Genomic DNA, 23,055 nt, shown 5'->3' with positions numbered 1-23,055 from the left:
TTCCTCTAACCCCATATCCTCTGCGGAATTACACTGTTTCCTCTGCCATCCAAACCCTGCCGCATATCACGTGATTTTGAGATGACTGTATTTTTCTTTTCTTCTCTAGTTACTTGCATTCAAGAATTGTCTTTTTGATTCTTTTTGTGTGTGAATTTTTAAAAAAATTTTATTTGTTTATTTATTTTTTGGCTGCATTGGGTCTTCCGGGCTGAGTGCAGGCTTTCTCTGGTTGCAGCGAGTGGGGGCTACTCTTTGTTAAGGTGCACGGGCTTCTCGTTGCGGTGGCTTCTCTTGTTGTGGAGCACAGGCTCTAGGCACACAGGCTTCAGTAGTTGTGGCACGGGGGCTCAGTAGTTGTGGTACGCGGGCTCTAGAGCACAGGCTCAGTAGTTCCAGCACCGGGCTTAGTTGCTCCGCGGCATGTGGGATCTTCCCGGAGCAGGGCTTGAACCTGTGTCCCCTACATTGGCAGGCGGATTCTTAACCACTGTGCCACCAGGGAAGTCCCTGTTTTTTTGTGAATTTCATATCCCCAGGACCTAGCCCAGGAGTGGGCACATAGTAAACACTTATAATGTTTGTTGAATGAATGAAGTGTTTTCATATCAACCTATTTAATCCTTGTCATGGGGGTGTTGCATACCACGTAGCAGACAACACTGTCATGTCCAAGTAGGGGTTCATCTGTTCTGGGATTCCAGAGGATTGACCCATCTTAATTCACTGAATTGATTGCTCTGTAACTCATTTTCCATTGCATTTATTCTCACTTTCCAATTTGAATTGGAATAGCAGTGGTGGAAAGAGCAACCCTTGGGAGTCAGTCTCCCCAGGGCTCGTGTCTGTGTAGCCTTTGGTTACTTGCCCAGCTTGTAAGTCTCAGTTCTCTCTGTTGAATTAGGATGTGTGAGGACAGCGCCGACATGCTTTGTGGCCCAAAGTAAGTTCTTGGTAAATCTTACTGTTTTTACCTTGCCCTATCTTCCATGAGGAAAGTGACAGCAAAATAGAAGTTTAAACTAGGTTTGAACCTTCTCTGGCACCTTTATCTGCATCAGATTGTTCACTGTTCATCTTTTTGGCTCAGAGCACAGCTTTGAAAGTCACCCCTTTCTGTGCCTCTTGTCAGTTTTCTTGAGCTTCCCTGTGTTAGTGCCCCTCCCTTTGCCTCATAGCCCTGTTTTCATCTTTGGTGCATCTGTCCCCTTGAGTTCACTGTGTAGATAGATATTTCATTTAGATATCTCTCCTTTCCTCCCCTTTTGGGGATACCTTGGTATTGCATTTCAAGAATTTCAGTTTTGGGCTTCCCTGGTGGCGCAGTGGTTGAGAGTCCGCCTGCCAATGCAGGGGACGCGGGTTCGTGCCCCGGTCCGGGAGGATCCTACGTGCCGCGGAGTGGCTGGGCCCATGAGCCATGGCCGCTGAGCGTGCACGTCCAGAGCCTGTGTTCCGCAACGGGAGAGGCCACAACAGTGAGAGGCCCGCGTATCGCCAAAAAAAAAAAAAAAAATGAATTTATCTTTTACTCTCCTTCGATAATTCCCAGAAACCACTTCGACCGTAATATATATTTATTATCTTTTACTCTCCTTCGATAATTCCCAGAAACCACTTCGACCGTAATATATATTTATCTGTCTTAACTGCTGTCCTCTCTAATGTTTGCATTACAGTTTGGTTTGAAAATTTTTCTCCCTTCCCCTAACTTTTTAAGTTCAAAGCTCGCTTCGGCTGCTTTACGATTCTCTTTGCAAATGTGTTCTTCTCAGGATCATGCTGTGTGCGTGTTGTATAGGCCAGTGCCCTGCAGGTGTCTGGGCTGTTTCATTTGTGGAGTATTTTTCTCTTGGTGCTTCTCTTCTCTCATTCCCACTTTTGCTATTTTAGTCATTCTAGTTCCTCTAAGGAATGGGAAGCTTATATCAAGCTGTTTTTAAGTTATTACTAGGTCTAGTAGAAGATTCACTGAGGATAGCAATGAAAATTTGCTTTAAACTTAGGTTTATAAATTATCTGTGACAGTGGTTCTCTGCCCTGAAAGGATGGGGCATAGGAGCCAAGGCGTGTAATTAGAGTTGCCTAAGATGTTTTCTCAAAATTCATATGCCCCATCCCTTTCCCATCCATTTGCCTGGTGGCAGAGCGGAAGTAGGATGTTTTAAGAAATCTTTCTAGAATATTATATAGCTTTTTACCCAGTATCTCTTGCCTCCTCTCAGTTAAAAAACACTCATCTGTTGATTTGTTATTAAAATCTGCCAATGCCATGATTATTTGAGAGTTGGTTATTTGTTTCATTTCAAAAAAATAAAATTGCCACATATAGTTCATTCTGTTTGAAGTGAAAACTGAAACTAATCTAAGGATTTATTTACTAGGCTAAGGGCATTTTCAAATCAAAAGGCAAGAAAGTGCAGTTTTAATGAATCCTAAATTTGTCTGTTTAATAGAAGCACTTTTCCTACTCTGTAAATATTCAGTTAAATACCAATTAGTTAAAATATAATTACTTATAGACATGTTGCCATGGATTGGATGAATTTCAGAATGCTGGAAACAATATTCAGAGTTAATAAAGAACAGTTAAAATTATTAATTGTATTTGTGGGAAATATTTTAAGAATAGAGCAGATTGGAAATAGAGTGAAACTCAGAATCAGAAGGACTAGGTTTGATTTCATGACTCTGACACCTACCTACTAGCTCTCTTGGGCCATGTAGTTAGTCCCTACTACAAAACTGAGTTCATCTCTGTTTTGTCCTCTGTGGAAGGTTAAGACCTCCATCTCATAAAGTTGTTGTGAGGATCAAATAAAGTCATTAGTGTGACAGTTCCCAGCACCCAGACATTCAGTAAATGTTGATAGAATCTAAATCTAAGGCCTACAAATTATTTTAAACGTTGTGTGTGTCCACATGTGTTATGGGTATATACATTTGAATATGGGAAATGTGTAGGGAATTAAGTTTATTGTGTTCTTAGACTGTGGAGTTGGGTGGCTTTTGAGTTTAATGACGTGTATGCATATGAGTGTAATTCCTGTGGATACCACTTAAAGTTATTTTTGTAGTTCTATTGAAGCAGATTCTTCTGAGCCATATACACAGGGTAAAAAAATTTGCAGTGTTTTACAGTATTATAGTCATTGTAGAATTCTTCTTTCCCTCTTAATATTGTTTGCCTTGTGCTAGATCAGTTCTGGAGACCTGCTTAGTTCTTATCAAGGCTAATGCCCTAACAGTCATGACTACACCTACACAGATTTTTCCTCCAAATGAAAGCTAAATACTAATATTGTAGTCCTGTTTTATGTCCATATCAGAAGGTGTTGAATTTAGTGCCTTACTATGAAATGTAAATTTTGTGAAAGGCAAGTCAGTTTCTTTTCTTTTCTTTTTTTAAAATGTTTAATTAATTAATTAATTAATTTTTGGCTGTGTTGGGTCTTCGTGTACTGTGCGAGGGCTTTTCTCTAGTTGCGGCGAGCAGGGGCCACTCTTCATCGCGGTGTGTGGGCCTCTCACTGTCGCAGCCTCTCTTGTTGCGGAGCACAGGCTCCAGACACGCAGGCTCAGTAGTTGTGGCTCACGGGCCCAGTTGCTCCGCGGCATGTGGGCTCTTCCCAGACCAGGGCTCGAACCCGTGTCCCCTGCATTGGCAGGCGGATTCTCAACCACTGCGCCACCAGGGAAGCCCAAGTCAGTTTCTTAATGATATAAATCACTGAGTATATACTGCCTGTTAGATGCTTTATGTACATTGTCAATAGCATCACAACAAATAAAGTAGGTGGTATGCAGTTTTACAGGTAAGGAAACTGAGGCTCAGAAGGATAAATATATTCCCCAAGGCCAGAGGACTATTAAGAAAGAGAATCAGAAAGCAAGCTCAGATTGGTCTGACCCAGGTGTGGTATAAGGCAGCTGCCCAGTCACTAGTATAAATCAAGGAAGTGTGCTTTAAGATATAAAAAAGTTGGAACTAAAGTGAGGGCACTCCTGGCCTTGGAGGGGGCAGAAGCTTGCAGGACAATCAGACAAGGCATCTGTTCTCAGGAACCTGTAAAAGGCACTGTCATTGATCCAGCCTAGGCCCAGCTATCTGCAAGACCCTGGAAACCTCTGGCTTTCTCTCCTTTTCCCCAAGCATGTTTTTTGTTTTCTTTTAAACTGTCATGAGATTCTCCAGATATTTCTTAAGGCGTTGCTCATCACAGTTAACTCCTGTACCCCGCCCCAGTTCTGCTGTCCACACCCTTCCCACCCCAAGCACATACCTAGAAACACACACAGGATTGTTGTGAAGATAAATGAGTTAATATGTATAAAGGGTTTAATACAGTGTCCGGTACATAGTAAGTACTCAATAAATGTTGGCTACCATTATTTTCATTGTTAATAGTATTATTATTAGTGGTGGTGGTAGTAAATGATTCAGTGGTTCTAGGACACCTTCCTCAAAGACCAGCATGTTCCCTGCCTAGTGGCTGGCTTGAGCAGTTCATTGCACAAGATCCCAGGCATGGGCATGCCCAGTAAGATGCACAGGATAGATGGAGGGAGAGTTAGTAAGGGAATGATTGTTTCCACACAAAGGGTGCCAGAAAGTTTTCTCTGTGCCCTAGATCCTTTGTTATCAGTGAATCCACTTCCAAACCACATCTTCCTGCCTGACTTCTTTCCTTTCCTTTTATCTACGTAGAACATTAATGGTATTGGAGTCACTAACAGAGTTACAAAATATTCATTTTTTTTAGTTTGGTGGTTTGTAGCTTATACTTGGCCTGCATGCTGGGTTCCTGGTCCCCAGCTCCATTGAAGTGTTCAGTGGTTACTCCACCTGCAAAGGCCTTCCTGGTCTGTCATAGCCACCACTCCAACTTTTTTTTTTTCTGTTTAATTTTTTCCCTGATATCCCTTTATATGATCCATCTGAGCACATATATTGACTTTATCTTTTTGCTTTTCAATTTTCTCACCTAATTCTTGTATTTGGTTATATTTCCTGATTTGAATCGTATTTTGTAAAGGAACAGAGTTTAACAGCGTGAGAAAGGTATTGGAAGATACATTATTTTATAAAACTTTCCATGGACCCAGTAGAGTAGAACCCAGGGCTGGAGGTTCTTTAACTCTTATCTTGGGAGAAAGTATCCCTACTTGTACTCTCTCCCTGGATCAATAATATTAGACTTTGTTTATCTCAGTTAAGAGTGTTTGGCTCTTACCTTCTCTTTGGGTGAATGATAACATCTGCAACCTTTGTCATCTCTTCTACCTTATAACATTAAAAAAATGTTTTAGTGTAATTTCTAATTAATTTTCTCTTTCCTAAAATATAAATGTACAGAAAACCAAAGGAAAATTTAGGATTTGGGGAGTTTTTTTCTTTTTTAAATTTTATTTATTTATTTTTGGCTGCGTTGGGTCTTCGTTGCTGTGCGCAGGCTTTCTCTAGTTGTGGTGAGCGGGGGCTACTCTTCGTTGCGGTGCACGGACTTCTCACTGCAGTGGCTTCTCTTGTTGTGGAGCACAGGCTCTAGGCGTGCGGGCTTCACTAGTTGTGGCGTGTGGGCTCAGTAGTTGTGGCTCGTGAGCTCTAGAGCACAGGCTCAGTAGTTGTGGCGCATGGGCTTAGTTGCTCTGTAGCATGTGGGATCTTCCCGGACCAGGGTTCGAACCCATGTCCCCTGCATTGGCAGGTGGATTCTTAACCACGGCGCCACCAGGGAAGCCCCTTGGGGAGTATTTTGTTTATATGAAATGGACATTTTTAGAAAACAACATTTATTATTATAGTCATCTCAACTCAAAAGTAATTGGCACTCATTCTAGAAAGTAAGAATTCTTTTTTTTTAACATCTTTATTGGAGTATAATTGCTTTACAGTGTTGTGTTAGTTTCTGCTGTATAACAAAATGAATCAGCTATATTCATACATATATCCCCATATCCCCTCCCTCTTGCATCTCCCTCCCACCCTCCTTATCCTTCCCTCTAGGTGGTCGCAGAGCACAGAGCTGATCTCCCTGTGCTATGCAGCTGCTTCCCACTAGCTATCTGTTTTACATTTGGTAGTGTATATGTGTCAATGCTACTCTCTCACTTCATCCCAGCTTACCCTTCCCGCTCCCTGTGTCCTCAAGTCCATTCTTTAGGTCTGTGCCTTTATTCCTGTCCTGCCCCTAAAAGTAGAAGAAAAAAATTAAAATCACTTTATTCTAACATCCAAAGATGACTGTAGTTGAACTGGTGGTGTATTTTCCTCTAGTCTATATTCAACTTTATATATTAAATTTTATACAATTTTATAATGCATTTTTATAATTATATATTCATTAGCTCAAGTTTATATGTCCTTTTATCAATTTTTTTTTACTAACACCAGAACATTCAGATGAATCAATGAAACAAAATAGAGAACATAAACCCATATCCTCTAGTGTAGAAGAGTGACAACATACTATGAACAGGAAATAATATTTTAAAAACAGCACTAGGATAATTGGTTAATTACTTAGAAAATTAAAATAAAATCTTTTCTCTCTTTTCTGTACACCAAACTGTATCTATGAAACATTTGATATGAGAATGGGGAGCTACTTTTTGAAGCATAAAATAGTAGTGAACTAATTACAAAAATAAAACAGAAAAGATTTGATGACAAAAATAGAAAACTTTCAAAGTGACAGTTGGCAAATCATGAAAATACTTGTATCAGCCTTAACAAAAATTTGATACCCTTAATATACAAAGTTTTTATGATTCAGCGAGTAGCAGAACACCTCAATTTTTAAAACAAGCAAAAGATACAAAAAAACTTGAAAGTACAAATGAACTATATATGAAGTAATGTTCAAACTCATCAAAAATGCAACTAAAACAGAAGATATTATTTTTTACCCATTAAATTTTTTTTTTTTTTTTTTGGCCCTGCTGCATACCTTGTGGGATCTTAGTTCCTCGACCAGGGATTGAACCTGGGCTCTCGGCAGTGAAAGTGAGGTGTCCTAACCACTGGACTACCAGGGAATTCCTTTTTTTTTTCTTTTCTTAATTGAAGTGTAATTGACATACAACACGATGTTAATTCCAGGTGCACAGCATAGTGACTTGACATTTCTATATATTACAAAATGAACACCATGATAAGTAGTTACCATCTATCACCTGTACAAAGATATTACAATAATATTAACTCTGTTCCCCATGCTGTACGTTTTGTTCCTGTGACTCATTTACTTTGTAACTGCAAGTTTGTACCTTTTAATCTCCCTCACCTGTCTCACCCATCCCCCACCTCCCCCAGCCCCTCTGGAAAGCACGTGTTTGTTCCCTGTATCTATGAGTCTGTTTCTGTTTTGTTATGTTTGTTCAATTGTTTTGTTTCTTAGATTCCACATATGGAATCATATGTGTATTTGTCTTTCACTCTCTGACTTATTTCACTTAGCATAGTACTCTCTAGGTCCATCTATGTTGCCACAGCTGGCAAGATTTCATTCTTTTTTTATGGTTGAGTAATATTCCATTATACATACATGTATATAACACATCTTCTTTATCCATTTATCCATCAATGGGCACTTAGGTTGCTTCCATATCTTGGCTATTGTGAATAATGCTGCAAATGAACATAGGGGTGCATATACCTTTTTGAATTAAGTGTTTTATTAGTTTTCTTTGGAAAAATACCCAGAAGTGGAATTGCAGGATCATATGGTAGCTCTATTTTTAATTTTTTTAGGAACATCAGTACTATTTTCCATTGTGGCTGTACCAATTTATATTCCCAATAACTGTACACGAGGGTTCCCTTTTCTCCACACCCTCGCCAACACTTACTACTTGTTTTCATTTTGAGGATAGCCATTTTGACAGGTGTGAGGTGATATCTTATGGTTTTGGTTTGCATTTCACTGATGATTAGTGATGTTGAGCATCTTTTCATATCCCTGTTGGCCATCTGTATGTCTTCTTGGGAAATTGTCTGTTCAGGTCCTCTTCCTATTTTTTAATTGGGTTGTTTGTTTTTCTGATGTTGAGTTATATGAGTTTTTTGTATATTTTGGATATTAACTCCTTATTGGACATATCATTTGCAAATATCTTCTGCCATTCAGTAGGCAGCCTTTTCATTTTTTTGATAGTTCCTTTGCCGTGTAAAAGCTTTTTCATTTGATGTAGTCCCATTTGTTTATTTTTGCTTTTGTTTCCTCTGCTTGAGGAGACAGATCCAAAAAATTTGCTAAGACCAATGTCTAATAGCATTTTTTTTAACATCTTTATTGGAGTATAATTGCTTTACAGTGGTGTGTTACCTGTGTTATCTTCTAGGAGTTTTACAGTGTCGGATCTTACATTTAATCTTTAATCCATTTTGAGTTTATTTTTGTATATGGTATGAGAAAGTAGTCCAGTTTGATTCTTTAGCATGTGGCTGGCTGGTTTTCCTAACACCGTTTATTGAAGAGGCTGTCTTTTCCCCAGTGTATATTCTTGTCTTCTTTGTCATAGATTAACTGATCATAAGTGCATGGGTTAATTTCTGGGCTCTCTGTTTTGTTCCATTTTTCTATTTGTCTGTTTTTGTGCAAGTACCACACTGTTTTGACTACTGTAGCTTTGTAGTACAGTTTGCAATGAGGGAGCATGATACCTCCAGCTTGTTCTTCTTTCTCAGATTGTTTTGCCTATTTGTGGCCTTCTGTGTTTCCATACAAATTTTAGAATTATTTGTTGTAATTCTATGAAAAATGCCATTGATATTTTGATAGGGATTGCATTGGCTCTGTGGATTGTTTGGGGGAGTATGGTAATTTTAACAGTATGAATTCTTCCAGTCCATGAGTATGGTGTATCTTTCCATTTGTGTCATCTTCAGTTTCTTTCATCAGTGTCTTAGAGTTTTCTGAGTGTAGGTTTCTAACCTCCTTGGGTTAGATTTATTCCTAGGGCTTTTTTTTTTTTTTTTTTGATGCAATCATAAATGAGATGTTTTCTTAATTTCTCATTGTGATAGTTTGTTGTTAGTATATAGAAACATAACAGATTTCTGTATATTAATTTTCTTATCCTGCAACTTTACTGAATTCATTGATGAGTTCTAATATTGATAGTTTTTGGTGGCATTTTTAGGATTTTCTGTATATAGTATCAAGTCATCTGATATCAGTGATAGTTTTACTTCTTCCTTTACAGTTTAGATTCCTTTTATTTCTTTTTCTTGTCTGATTTCTGTAGCTAGGCCTTCCAATACTATGTTGAATAAAGTGGCAAGAGTGGGCACCCTTGTCTTATTCCTGATTTTAGAGGAAATGCTTTCAGCTTTTCACCTTTGAGTATGATGTTAACTGTGGGCTTGTCATTTGTGGCCTTTATTATATTGAGGTATGTTCCTTCTATGCCCACTTTGTTAACAGTTTTTATTGCAAATGGATGGTGAACTTTGCCAAAAGTTTTTTTCCACATCTATTGAGATGACCAAGTGATTTTTATTTTTCAGTTTGTTAATGTAGTGTATCACATTGATTGATTTAGAGATGTTAAATCATCCTTGCATCCCTGGAATAAATGCCATTTGATCATAGTGTATGATCCTCTTAACGTCTTAAATTCGGTTTGCTGATATTTTGTTGAGAATTTTTGCATCTATGTTCATCAGTGATATTGGCCTGTAATTTTCTTTTCCTGTGACGTCTTTGTCTAGTTTTGGTATCAGGGTGATGCTGGCCTCATAGAATGAGTTTGGAAGCATTCCTTCCATTTCAATTTTTTGGTATAGTTTGAGAAGGATAGGTGTTAATTCTTCTTTAAGTGTTTGGTAGAATTCACCTGGGAAGCTCTCTGGTCCTGGACTTTGGTTTGCTGGGAGTTTTTTGATTACTGATTCAATTTCCTTACTGGTAATCAGTGTATACATATTTTCTGTTTCTTCCTGATTCAGTCTTGGAAGATCATATGTTTCTAGGAGTTTATTAATTTCTTCTAGGTTGTCCATTTTGTTGGCATATAATTGTTCATAGTAATCTCTTGTGATGCTTTGAATTTCTGTGGTGTTGGTTGTAACTTCTCTTTCATTTCTGATTTTCTTTATTTGGGCTTTCTCTTTTTCTCTTGATGAGTCTGGCTAAAGGCTTATCAATTTTGTTTGTCTTTTCAAAGAACCCACTCTTAGTTTCATTGATCTTTTCTATCATTTTTTAGTCACTATTTCATTTTAGTTTTGCTCTGGTCTTTATTATTTCTTTCCTTTTATTAACTTTGGGTTTTGTTTGTTCTTCTTTTCCCAGTTCCTTTAGATGTATGGTTAGGTTTTTTATTTGAGATTTTTCTTGTTTCCTGAGGTAAACTTGATCACTATAAACTTTCCTCCTAGAACTGCTTTTGCTGCATGTCATAGATTTTGCATTGTTGTATTTCTGTTCTCATTTGTCTCCAGGTATTTTTTGATTTCCTCTGTGATTTCTTTAGTGACCCATTGCTTGTTTAGTAGCATATTGTTTACCCTTCACATGTTTGTAGCTTTTGCAGTTTTTTTCCTTATAGTTGATTTCAGCCAACTATGGTCTCATATCATTGAGGTCAGAAAAGATGCTTGATATGATTTCAGTATTCTTAAATTTATTGAGATTTGTTTTGTGGCCTAGCATGTGATCTATCCTGGACAGTGTTCTATGAGAACTTGAAAAGAATGTGTATTCTGCTGCTTTGGGTGGGATGTTCTCTATATATCAATTAAGTCCATCTGATTTAATGTGTCATTTAAGGCCAGTGTTTCCTTATTGATTTTCTGTCCATTAATGTAAGTGGGGTGTTAAAGTCCCCTACTATTCTTGTGTTAATAATACAATCAGCAATTAACAATTAATAATACAAGAAACTGTGTCAGTTTCTCCCTTTGTTTGCTAATATTTGCTTTATGTGTTTAAGTGCTCCTGTGTTGGGTACGTATGTATTTACAATTGTTATATCTGCTTCTTGGATCAATCCCTTGATCATTATATGATATGCTTCTTTGTTTCTTGTTACAGTCTTTGTTTTAAAGTATATTTTCTCTGTTCTAAGTATTGCTACCCCAGCTTTCGTTTTGTTTCCACTTGTATGGGATACCTTTTTCCATCCCCCCCCCACTTTCAGTCTGTATCTGTCTTTAGATCTGAAGTGTGTCTCTTGTAGGCAGCATATAGATGGGTTTCATTTTTTTATTGATTCAGCCACTCTGTCTTTTGATTAGAGAATTTAGTCCATTCACATTTAAACAATTATTAATAGGTGTGTACTTATTCCCATTTTGTTAATTGTTTTCTGGTTGTTTTTGTAGTTCTGTTTTGTTCCTCTCTTCTTCGTTTGCTCTCTTCCCTTGTGATTTGATGACTATCTTTAGTGTTACGTTTGGATTCCTTTCTCTTTTTTGTGTATCTATTATAGATCATTGATTTGTGGTTATTATGAGGTTCATACATAGCAACTTATATTTATACATTATTATTTTAAGTTGATAATCTCTTAAGTTCAAAGACATTCTAACAGGAGGGGGCAATTTTAACACCCTCTTCCCCCCGCAATGTTTAATGTTTTTGGTGGATGGACGTGGGTCCTGGCATGGCTGACAGTGGGTTCCAGGGGGTCCGGGGCTAATGTCAGTCTGCTGGTGGGCAGGGCTGGTTCCCAGCATGGGTGGCTGCAAAGTTTGGTGAGTCCTGGGGCGGGTGCTAGCCTGCTGGTGGATAGGCCTGTGTCCCAGCATAGCTTACAGTAGGTCTTGGCCCTCTGGTGGATGGGAGTAGGTCCTGGGGTAGCTCTCTATGGTGCCTGGGGCTGGTGTTGGCCCATTGGATGGTGAGATTGGGTCCCTGCATGGCTGGCTGCTTGTCCTGGGTGGGGGGGTGTCCTGGGCCTGGGGTAACCACCTGGTGGGTGGGTAAGCCCCTGGTGCTGATAGGTTAGAGGGAGGACTCCAAAATGGCGCTTGTCAACACCAGTGTCCTTGTGGTAGAACAAGTTCTCCAAAATGGCTGTGACCAACAATCATGTCCCCAGGTGGGTTGAAATTGCCTCCTACCTGTGTAGGAGGCTCTCCCAAGATCAGCAAGTGGGTCTGACCCAGACTCATTTCAAATTACTATATCTGTGCTGGGTTTTGGAGCATGTGAGATTTTGTGTGTGGAGTCTCTTTAAGAGTGGAGTCTCTGTTTCCTACTGCCCTCTGACTCTCCAGTGTGCAAACGCTGCTGACCTTCAAAGTCAGATGTTCTGGAGGCTTGTCTTCCTGGTTCAGGGTCCCAGGGCTGGGGGCCCATATGGGGCACAGATCCCTCTCTCCATGGGGAGAGCCTCTGCAATTGTGATTATCCTCCCATTTGTGGGTTGCCTACCCAGAGGTGTGGATCTTTCCTGTACCACGTCTCCACCCAACTATTCATCTAATTGTGATTCCTTCTTTATATCTTTAGTTGTGGGAAATCTTTTCTGCTAGTCTTCAGATCATTCTCATCAATAGTTGCTCTTGTAATTTTGGTGTGCCCATAGGAGGAGATAAGCTCAGGGTCTTCCTACTCAGCCATCTTGGCTACACCATGTATATATCAATATATGTTCATTTTTATAATGATATACTTTATATATGATTATGTATTCATTAAAGTTTATGTTTAAATTATAATTCATGTTATATAACAGTATTTCAGTAATTTGGGGGATACAACTTTGTCAAAAAAATAAAACTGAAGTTAGTTATTTTTAAAAAAACTAAAATAGACAGTTTTGATTATAAAATACACATTGCAAAATTTTAAATATTAGAAAAATAGATCATGAAAAATATGAGTCCGTATTTCCTCCATCCCCACTGTTAACAGTATATTTATAAGCAATTATTTTTTAAAAAATTCATGTTTGATTAGATTTGTGAAATGTTTGTTCATCTATGATTAAATTTGTGAAGGGGAAATGAGATGTTCTTTGCTCTTAGGTTTATTCAAATATGCAGTGAACCAGACTGTATTTTGTGAAATAATATCTCAATATTTTTCTTCATGCTTTAGGTACGTATTCTTTTTGGATCCATGCAATCTGGACTTGATAAACCGGAAGATCAAGTCTGTAGCACTGTGTGTAGCAGCATGTCCAAGACAAGAACTGAAAACCCTAAGTGATGTTCAGAAGTTTGCAGAGATAAATGGTGAGACAGTAGGCCATCCAAGTCTACAGTCCAGTCACTGTTAAATATTGTGTTTGCCTTTCAATATAAATTTGTCCTAGCATTAAATAAATCATCAAAGAACCTTAGAAAGAAAAATAGAAGTGAAGGTGCTTTTGGACTTCCTTGATATAAATTATTATAGTCACCTAGCGAGCTTGTTGAAACTCCAGATTCCTAGGCCCCACCCAGGGAAATTCTGACTGTGTAGGTCTTTGGGCTCTGGAAATTTGTATTTTTTACAAATGTTCCAGGTGATTTTGATGTAGCCTGTTTGAGTATTTGGGAATTATTAGACTACTCTATGGGAAATTTGTAGGTTTTTCCCCCTCTTCCTAAGTATAGGTTAAAAGTATTTCAATTAGTTTATTTCATTTTTACCCCTGGATGCAATATATGTCTGATAGGAAATTTGAAAAGTTCAGGAAAAAGTAAATGAAGTAAAAAGGAAAATTCCAGCATTTTTCAAATTTTGTGTTTTTCTTTTTTAATTAGACATTATGTCTTAACCATTTTTCGAAGAAATAAGTTTTGAGAAACTGAGGTTAAACATATGGGAATTCCCTGAGAAAACAAGCATAGTCAATTTCCTGAACTCTATCTCTCTTCTCTTGGGTTGCTAATCTCCAGGTCCTATCCTCAGCTCCATATGACTCACAGCATTTATCTCCAGAGAATTTTTTTTTTAACCTCTCTTCGTGGAGGGCTGCATAGTGATAGTCCTTCAAGCCTGTATTTTTCCATGGGGTTTCACGTTTGTATTTTGTGTATAAGGATCCTCAGAGCTGCCTCAGTCCTGCCCAAACTCACAGGCTAGTTCTAGCCTTGGAACAAGGGCTGACTCAGGCATCCACCTGGTGTAACTTCTGGCTGGGTGGAGAAACACCCCGGGGACATAACTATACACATACCAGCATGGCTCCAGAGTGTTTCAGATGGGGGTGCTAGCCTTCTGAAGGCAGAAGGACTGCAGCCTTCCAGACTGGCAGTATTCCTGTCCCATTGCTACATGCCCTCCACATAAGATAGTAGGAAGAACATGGGATTGATTTGGATCTGGATTCTACTTCTGCTTCTGTCACTGATGGGCTGTATAATGAGGGACAGGAGGTATAGCCTCTCTGAGCCTAGATTTCCTCAACTGAAAAAAGGTAGATTTAGAATAATGCCCCTCTCTTAGGTTGGTGTGAGGATTAAATGAGATGATGCATGAAGAATACTGGGCACTTGGTGGGCGTTGAATAGAGAGGTACCAACTATTCTTTAAGATCTCATTTTCTAGTCCCACATGATATCCTCACATGTGTTGATTTGCTGAGTCTAATACCAGAGCTATCAGCTCTGTCAGTATCAGGTTTCAGGGATGGATGAGTTATTCCTTAAGTGTTTTCCTAAAATATTAGACAATGTGAGCATATATAGTGTACTCTGAGACGTGGTATCATTGAGTGGTTAATAGTAGAGACTCTGGAACTAGATTATCTGGGTTCAAATGTTGGTCCTCCTACTTAATATCTGTGAGACCCTGGGCAAGTTACTTAATCTCTCCATGCCTCAATTTCCCCATCTATGAAATAGGGATAATATTTTTACCTAAAGTACCTCATAGAGTTGTTATGAGGAGTTAATACATGAAAAAATCATTAGAACAATGTTTGGCTAATATAAGTTGTTAAAAAAAAGTGTTGGCTACTGCTGTTACATCATCATCATCATCATTATTATTATTATTATTCTACCAATGCAATGTAATACTCTTCCTGTCTCCAGTCTCTAACTTCTAGTGCCCTTACATACTGCTGCCATATTAATATTCCTAGAGCTTCAATCATGTTAATCTCTTATTCAGAAATCAGTGGTAAGAAAATAAAATAAAAGTCTATATGTCTTACCCTGGCATTCAGAACTATGATCTAGTATTGAACTAACTTCTAACAAGTTCTCTTGCATGTACCAGATGTGTCTTGGTCCCTTGAACCTGACATATCACCTGCAGGGCCCGAAAAGAGCTAGTTCCTTGTTGGCTGTATTGCCTGCTCTGATGATCCACTGGGGAGAAATGCTCCATGCTGCCCTGCTTTTATGCTTTGTTTCCAGGCCCCTATCCTGGGTGAATATGATACCGAGTATGGCCTTACTAGGCCCTGATAAGAAGCCCCTTCTGGTGAGTTTTGCAGCTTTGTATTACCCATAGTATCTTGCACAAAGTGGGTGTTCAGGAGTATTAATGAATAAACATTATGTCAGAAAACAGACCTCTTAGATTGGTGCCTAGTGACAAAGGCACCCTTAGGCTTTTGAGGCAGCTGTTTGCAAAATAAGTTAACAGATTAGGCATTTTAAAAGGTAATAATGGCAGCATCAAAAGGCATGGCAATGGAGGATGGAGAAGATAATAATTTTAAAAAGCAAATAGAAAACTATAAAATTGTAATAGAGAGAGAGCCTTTGGTGTAAGGGCCTAAACACTTTAATTTTAACAGCAACCCTAAGTTGAAATTTCTGAATTTCTCAAAAGAATCTATATTGTTTTTTGGATTGGTGACTTAAAACTGGAGGTACAAATTGACTTGGAAGGAGCAGATAATTTTTATTGTTATCTGTGTCCATTTGTTGTTACAGCTATATTTCTGTTAGAAAATACACAGTTCTTTGACCTCAAATATATAGCTCTCAGTCATTAATTTCAGAGAGGTATATCTTTAAAAGATAATTTAGGTTTAAGTGGGAACTTTCCAAATCTGGAAGAGAATTGTTAAACGTCCATGGAAGAACCCTAATGCATGAGAAAACTGCAAAGCTCCAAAAAGAAAACATAAGGGAAATTTCCTGATATTGGATTTGGCAATAATTTCTTGGATATGAACCAAAAGCACAGGCAACAAAAGAAAATGTAGATAAATTGAACTCATCAAAATTTAAAACTTCTGTGAGTCAAACACAATCAACAGAGTGAAAGGCAACCCATGGAATGGGAGAAAATGTTTGCAAATCTTTGTATCTGGTAAGGGGTTAATATCCACAATATATAAAGAACTCTACAACTCAACAGCAAGTAGAAACCTACAACCTAATTAAAAAATGGGCAAAGGACTTGAGTAGACATTTCTCCAACAAAGATATATGAATGGCCAATAATGATATGAAAAGATGCTGAACATCACTAATCATAAGGGAAATGCAGATTAAAACCACAGTGAGATACCACCTCACACCCATTGGGATGGCTACAATAAAAACAAAAAAATAGAACGTAACAAATGTTTGTGAGGATATGGAGAAATTGGAATCCTTGTGCACTGTTGGTTGGAATATAAAATGGTGTGTCTGCTATGGAAAACATTATGAGGTTCCTCAAAAATTAAAAAATGGAATTACCAAGAGGATTTCTAGGGCAGTGAAAATACTTTGTATGACACTATAATAATGGATACATGTCATTATACATTTGTCTATGCCCATAGAATGTACAGCACCAAGAATGACCCCTAATGTAAACTGTGGACTTTGGGTGATTATCATTGGTCCTTGTAGTTTTATCAGTTGTATCAAACATACCACTCCGGGGCGAGAATGTTGATAATGGTGGAGGCTGTGCATATGTGGGGGTCGAGGTATACGGGAAATCTTGTACATTTTTCTCAGTTTTGCTGTGAAACTAAAACTGCTCAAAAAAAAAAATAAGTCTTAGAAAAAAAAATAGATTGCTATATGACCCAGAAATCCCACTTTTAGAAGAATTGACAACAGGATTTCAAAGAGATATTTGCACACTCATGTTCATTGCAGCATTATTGTGCCAAGAGGTAGAAGCAACCTAAATGTCCATTGATGGATGAATGGATAAAGAAAATGTGGTATATATCAATACACACAATGGAATATTAGTCAGCCTTAAAAAATAAGGAAATCCTGTCATATACTATAACAGGATGAACCTTGAGGATATTATGCTAGGTGAAGTAAGCCAGTCACAAAAAGACAAACACTGCATGATTACACTTATATGAGGTATCTAAAGTAGTCAGATTCTTTAAAGGTAGAATGGTGGTTGCCAGGGGCTGGGGGGAAGGGGAAATGGGAAGATGGTGTTCAATGGGTATAGAGTTTCAGTGCTGCAAGGTGAAAAAATTCTGGAGATCTGTTGCACAACAATATACATATAGGTAAGACTGCCATACACTTTAAAAAATGCTTAAGATGGTACATTTTATGTTATGTGTTTTTACCACAATTTTTTTTTAAATAGAAGGAAATTCTGACCCATGCTATAATATGGATGGACTTTGAAGATATTATGTTAAATGAAATAAGCCAGACACAGAAGGACAAATGTTGTATGATTCCCCTTATATGAGATACTTAGAGTAGTCAAATTCACAGAGATGGAAAGTGGAATGGTAATTTCCAGGGGCTATGGGGAGAGATGAATGGGAAGTTACTGTTTTATATATAAAGAGTTTCAATTTTGCAAGATGAAGAGTTCTGGAGATGGATGATGGTGATGGTTGCACAACAGTGTGAAGGTACTTAGTGCAACTGAACTGTACACTTAGAAATGATTAAGATAGTAAATTTTTTGTTATGTGTATTGTACCACAATTTAAAAGTTCATGAAAGAGAAGGATCCTGTTTGGGGTAGTAACTTTTTTTTTCTTTAATTAATTAATTTATTTTTGGCTGCATTGGGTCTTCGCTGCTGTGCGTGGGCTTTCTCTAGTTGCGGTGAGCAGGGGCTACTCTTCGTTGTGGTGGTGCGAGAGCTTCTCATTGCAGTGGCTTCTCTTGTTGCGGAGCATGGGTTCTAGGTGTGCAGGCTTCAGTAGTTGCGGCACGCAGGCCCTAGAGCGCACAGGCTTCAGTAGTTGTGGCGTGCAGGCTCAGTAGTTATGGCTTGCAGGCTCTAGAGTGCAGGCTCAGTAGTTGTGGAGCATGGGCTTAGTTCTCCGTGGCATGTGGGAACTTCATCGACCCGGGCTCGAACCTGTGTCCCCTGCATTGGCAGACAGATTCTCAACCACTGCGTCACCAGAGAAGTCCCTGGGGTAGTAACTTTTTAAATGATAATTTTAAACCTTATTTTAAAATGCAAGGTAAAATAACATTTTTCTTGCCAGAATGAAAAGATAATATAAATCCTTTTCAGAGTTTTAAGTTTCCATGACAACGATTGAAGGTACTTTTTAGCACTTAACCATCCATTCATGTGAACTTTTATTACCTTTACAAACTATTTAAAATCTTTATAAGGAAAAGCTCTTAGTTCCTGTAGTAATATAAGAAATGCATTTATTAGGCAAATAATATTTCCTCAATTCTTTGTTTCTTTTGGACAAGAAAGAGGAGATGTTTTCTTGGACACTTAAGTTCGTGGAATGCTTCTGTCAAATATGTCTGACTAGAATAGAAAGCTTGGAAGAAATAGCTGGAAATTAGATTAGTTATGTGAAGATGCTGCTATTTTACAAGGAGCTTTAAAAGACAGGCAGAAGATTTCAGATGAATATAAAAGTATAAGTTTTAGTACATGAATTGAGTGGTAGGTGTATAAATGTGCATTTTATTATTTTGGTTCATAGTTTATATAGACACAAATCATAAATATATGATGCTAGAGAATAAAACAGTTTAACAATTGCCTTTAAAAAATTAGAGTTGCCAAATACCATAAGGACTCAATATTAAACTTCTTTGGTTCTTTGTTTATCATCTTCCTGCAGTGGTGCATGAGTTTCCTGGGGGCAGGATCATGCTCTGTTCATCTCTGAATATCTAAGCCCTAATATAGGACCTCACATAGCAACTATTCATGTTTTTTGAAAGAATAATAGACTGAATTTCCCTCTTCATCTCTATTGCCACTTAATAATTTCTCATTCTCTTAACATACTATCCTTTGCTCAATTCTGTATCCATGTGAGTTGCCACCAGCAGGCAAATTGTTTAGCTTCAGTCTAACTAGAATTGCTTTGAAATCCGTTCTTTTCATTCATCTCTAAATAATTCATCTTATTCATTCATTTATCTCTCTTATACATACTCTCCAAGGATTATTCAAGCCTTTTATTCTCTTAAGCTCTCTTGTTCTTCCTCTTTCCTAACCTTATGCCCTACAGAGGAAACTAAAACCATCTGGTGAGAGCTCCCATCTGAGTTCTTATTTTCAGCAGAGCATGAACCCAGCAATGTTTCTTCCCTCTGGTTTCTGATGAAGAAGTTTCTTTCCTTCTTTATTATCATTACTTTTGAAAACTCAATAATGTATACATTGTAGGGGGGAAAAGAATCACCCTCCCTCTGAAACTAACTTCAGCTTTACATGAGACTTTCATCTCAGCCCAGCCAGACCTTGACAGGTGGTGAAGGGAAGGGAAGATAATGCCTGCTCAGATGGTCTTCCCCTTCCTCTCCCCCTTCCCTAATTCTGGCCCTACCACCACCTCTGGCCTGTAGTCCACCCTTCACTTTATTCCACTGTCCCCACTGTTCAGCATGGGCATCTGAGTCTGAATAGGTAAATCAGACTTAAGCCCTGCGTTTTGTTTCAACATACCATTTATTGGTACCTACTTCGTGTCATGCACTGTGGCAGATGCTTTACATGTCATTTTATTCTTTCCACATGCAGTCTAAATTCTAAACAAAAGTTTAGAAATGAGAATAACCTGTAGGTTGGGGGCTGGCTGCATGTTCTCAGTTGGTGCTAATATTTTACATGGAATTCCTTATTTTCTTTTGTATTACTCTTATCAAACTATTGTATCAATATTTATTTTGTTTTCCCTAACACAGTAGTAAGATGACAGAATTCTTATTTTCCTTTTGTTTGTGTCCCATTTATAGCACTTCTATTTAAGAATGATTCTTCAGTGTACTGTATTTTGTATAAATTCTGAGAGCTTTATGACCTGCCAATTGGACCATGTTCACATTTTGAGTAGAGCCATGCAGCTTGGTGCTTTCTCAGTGATCAATGCTGAAAATCATGAAAGATTATGTGATCCATTTGTATAAGATTTATGAATACTAACAAGCCTTTTGGTTATCGTTATCTGGTTGGTAAGTGTAGAGTTAGTATGAATGGATGATCAGATTATTACCCTCTTTTTTTACCTGGCAGTAACACTATAACTTAAACCACAGAGAGTATGTATTCTTTTTGGCCACAGTGAATCAAAAGATTGGTCTTGATATAATTTATAAATGAATGAAATATACAACTGTAGCAACTGATTTAATTGCCTCCAAGTCAGAGACCAGCAAGGGAAGCTTGATTGTTAAAAAGGGGAGGAAAAAAATCCTTAAATTTAGTAATGCAATTTTTTTTTTTTTTTTTTTTTTTTTTGTGGTACACGGGCCTCTCACTGTTGTGGGCTCTCCCATTGCGGAGCACAGGCTCCGGACGCACAGGCTCAGCGGCCATGGCTTACGGGCCCAGCCACTCCTCGGCATGCGGGATCTTCCCGGACCGGGGCACGAACCCGTGTCCCCTGCATTGGCAGGCGGATTCTCAACCACTGCACCACCAGGGAAGCCCAGTAATGCAATTTTAACTAATTCCTTTATTCAACAAATAACTAATTATGTGCCAGAGAGACAAAAACAAGGTACAGTCCTCCCCATGTTTAAGGAGCTTGCATTAGAGTAGGCAGTCAAACTTCTCTTTGTCCTCCACAATACCTAGTAGAAGTCTTGTACATAGATGACCAAAGTCAATTCACTCAGCAAATATTTCTTGTGTGCCTACTATGTGCCAATAGTGATTGACAGGTGATGTCATATCTCCAGCTGGTTAATGGTGCTTCTTGGGAATTGCAAATATGTCCATCCTTTTCACTGGTTACTAGAATTGGAAAATTGTCTTGTTTTCTTCTGACATATAAATATATAATGCTTTCCTAATTAGAGAGAAAGGAGTTAAATTCATTAAACTTCTCATAGCAATGTAATTTGTTTTTCATAATGAAAACTGTTCTGCATCAAAAGATTTTCTTTATTTTTAATTTGATTGATTGATTGATTGTTGGCTGCATTGGGTCTTTGTTGCTGCGTGCGGGCTTTCTCTAGTTGAGGCAAGTGGGGGCTGCTCTTTGTTGCAGTGCATGGGCTTCTCATTGCAGTGGCTTCTCCCGTTGTGGAGCACGGGCTCTAAGCACATGGGCTTCAGTAGTTGTGGCACATGGGCTCAGCAGTTGTGGCACATGGGCTTAGTTGCTCTGCGGCATGTGGGATCTTCCCAGACCAGGGCTTGAACCCATGTCCCCTGCATCGGCAGGTGGACTCTCAACCACTGCGCCACCAGGGAAGCCCAGGAGACATTTTTGGTTGTCACAGCTGGGTGAGAGGTTACAGGGAGGCTGCTGGCATCAAGTGGATAGAGACAAGGGATGCTGCTAAACATCCTGCAAATGCACATGACAGCCCCATACAACCAAGAATTGCCAAGAATTGTATTAATACCATGGTTTAGAAATCCTGTTTCAGATAGTGTACTTCGTAGTCAATGTTGAAAACCATATATCATTATATATATAACATGTAACACCAAAATATAAGAGATTAAAAGTAGTTATTTCTGTCTGTTTTATTTACTAGATGGCTTTTGAGTGCTGTCTGTGTGCCAGGAGATAGGAGTTCCAGATATTTTGAAGGCATAAGGTCCCAGTTCTCAAAGACCTCACATTCTAAAGATAGAGATGATATGTAAACTAAAACATTATAAAATAATATGCTAAGTTTTATAATAGAGCTAAGAAGTAAATAGATTTGTTTGGGTGCATCAGAGAAGACTTGACAGAGGAGGTAAAGCTTGAGTAGTTTGTAGAAATTCTGCTCAAACTTGGAACACTCATTCAGATGCTAGTTAGGAAAGGACAGCCCAAGCAGAGGGAACAGCATGTGGAAAAGCCTGGAAGTTTGTGAAACAGCAAGAATTATAAAATGAGGCTGGAGTTTTAGGAAGAGACCTGCCTTAGGAGGGCCTTGAAGCCAAGGAGTTTGGAATTTTCCTGAGGGCAGGGATGTAATACAACTAATGCCCAGTTTACAGAAATCATTCTGAAGGTTGTACACAGGATGGAGTTAAGAAACCCTCTGAGAGAATAGTTTAACTGACCCAATAAGAGATTGTGATGGTCTGAAATAACAGAAAGATCGGATTGTCGGGACTTGGTATCTTGAATGTCTTGAATAGTGTGGGAAGACATAGATGGAAGATGTAGATTAAGAAGATATAGGATGACTTCCACACTTCATCTTGGGGATTTTATGGGTGGTGGAGCCATTAACCAGGGTAGAATTAACACAGGAGGAGACAGCAGATTTAGAGAGTGGGTGATGGAAAAAAATGTTTTCAAACATGTTATCTTTGCAGTATCTGTGGACCATATGTTTTTTGCCCAGGAGCTTATTGAATACGTGTCTGATCATGATTATTAGAAAAGACACAGAAGCAGCATTGTAGCCTAGGAGTAAAGAATTCTGTTTCTTAGTTTGCCAGTGATTGCTTAAAAGGCCTTGGAAGTATGACGTATTTTTTTCATCTGTAATGTTTGGAGCATGGCGATGGAAACATACCTCTTAGGGGTGTTGTTATAAGTGATATTGAACTAAAGAATAAATAATTGACTATTAAAAGGCATTTGATATATTGTAGTAGTTAAACATTCTGGGGACTATAGCAACGGTTTACCAAGATAAATGTTTATATACCCAAGTTAGGTTCCTAAGATCACTCATTCTAACGGCCTTTGAATAACACTGGCTGAATTGCATGGATTGCCTCTGGTATGGTTTAGATAAGCTTTTTTTTTTTTTTTTTTTTTTTTTTTTTTTTTTTTTTTTTTTTT

The 23,055-nt window shown here is 38.3% G+C and overlaps 1 protein-coding gene across 3 annotated transcripts in view; it reads left to right on the top strand.

Moving 5' to 3' along the window:
• Positions 1-23,055, top strand: part of SLC44A1 (solute carrier family 44 member 1) — a 211,020-nt gene that overhangs the window by 80,014 nt on the left and 107,951 nt on the right. For all 3 annotated transcript variants that reach the window (XM_024126161.3, XM_024126160.3, XM_024126159.3), the window contains exon 4: positions 13,053-13,189. In XM_024126161.3, the coding sequence (XP_023981929.1) occupies positions 13,053-13,189 (137 nt within the window). The remainder of the gene's footprint in view (positions 1-13,052; positions 13,190-23,055) is intronic.

This window comes from Physeter macrocephalus, chromosome 9, assembly GCF_002837175.3.
Source record: "Physeter macrocephalus isolate SW-GA chromosome 9, ASM283717v5, whole genome shotgun sequence".
In the NCBI taxonomy this organism is placed as follows: Eukaryota; Metazoa; Chordata; class Mammalia; order Artiodactyla; family Physeteridae; genus Physeter; species Physeter macrocephalus.
The sequence above is the reverse complement of the archived record's forward strand: the minus strand, read 5'-3'. Positions and strand labels throughout refer to the sequence as shown.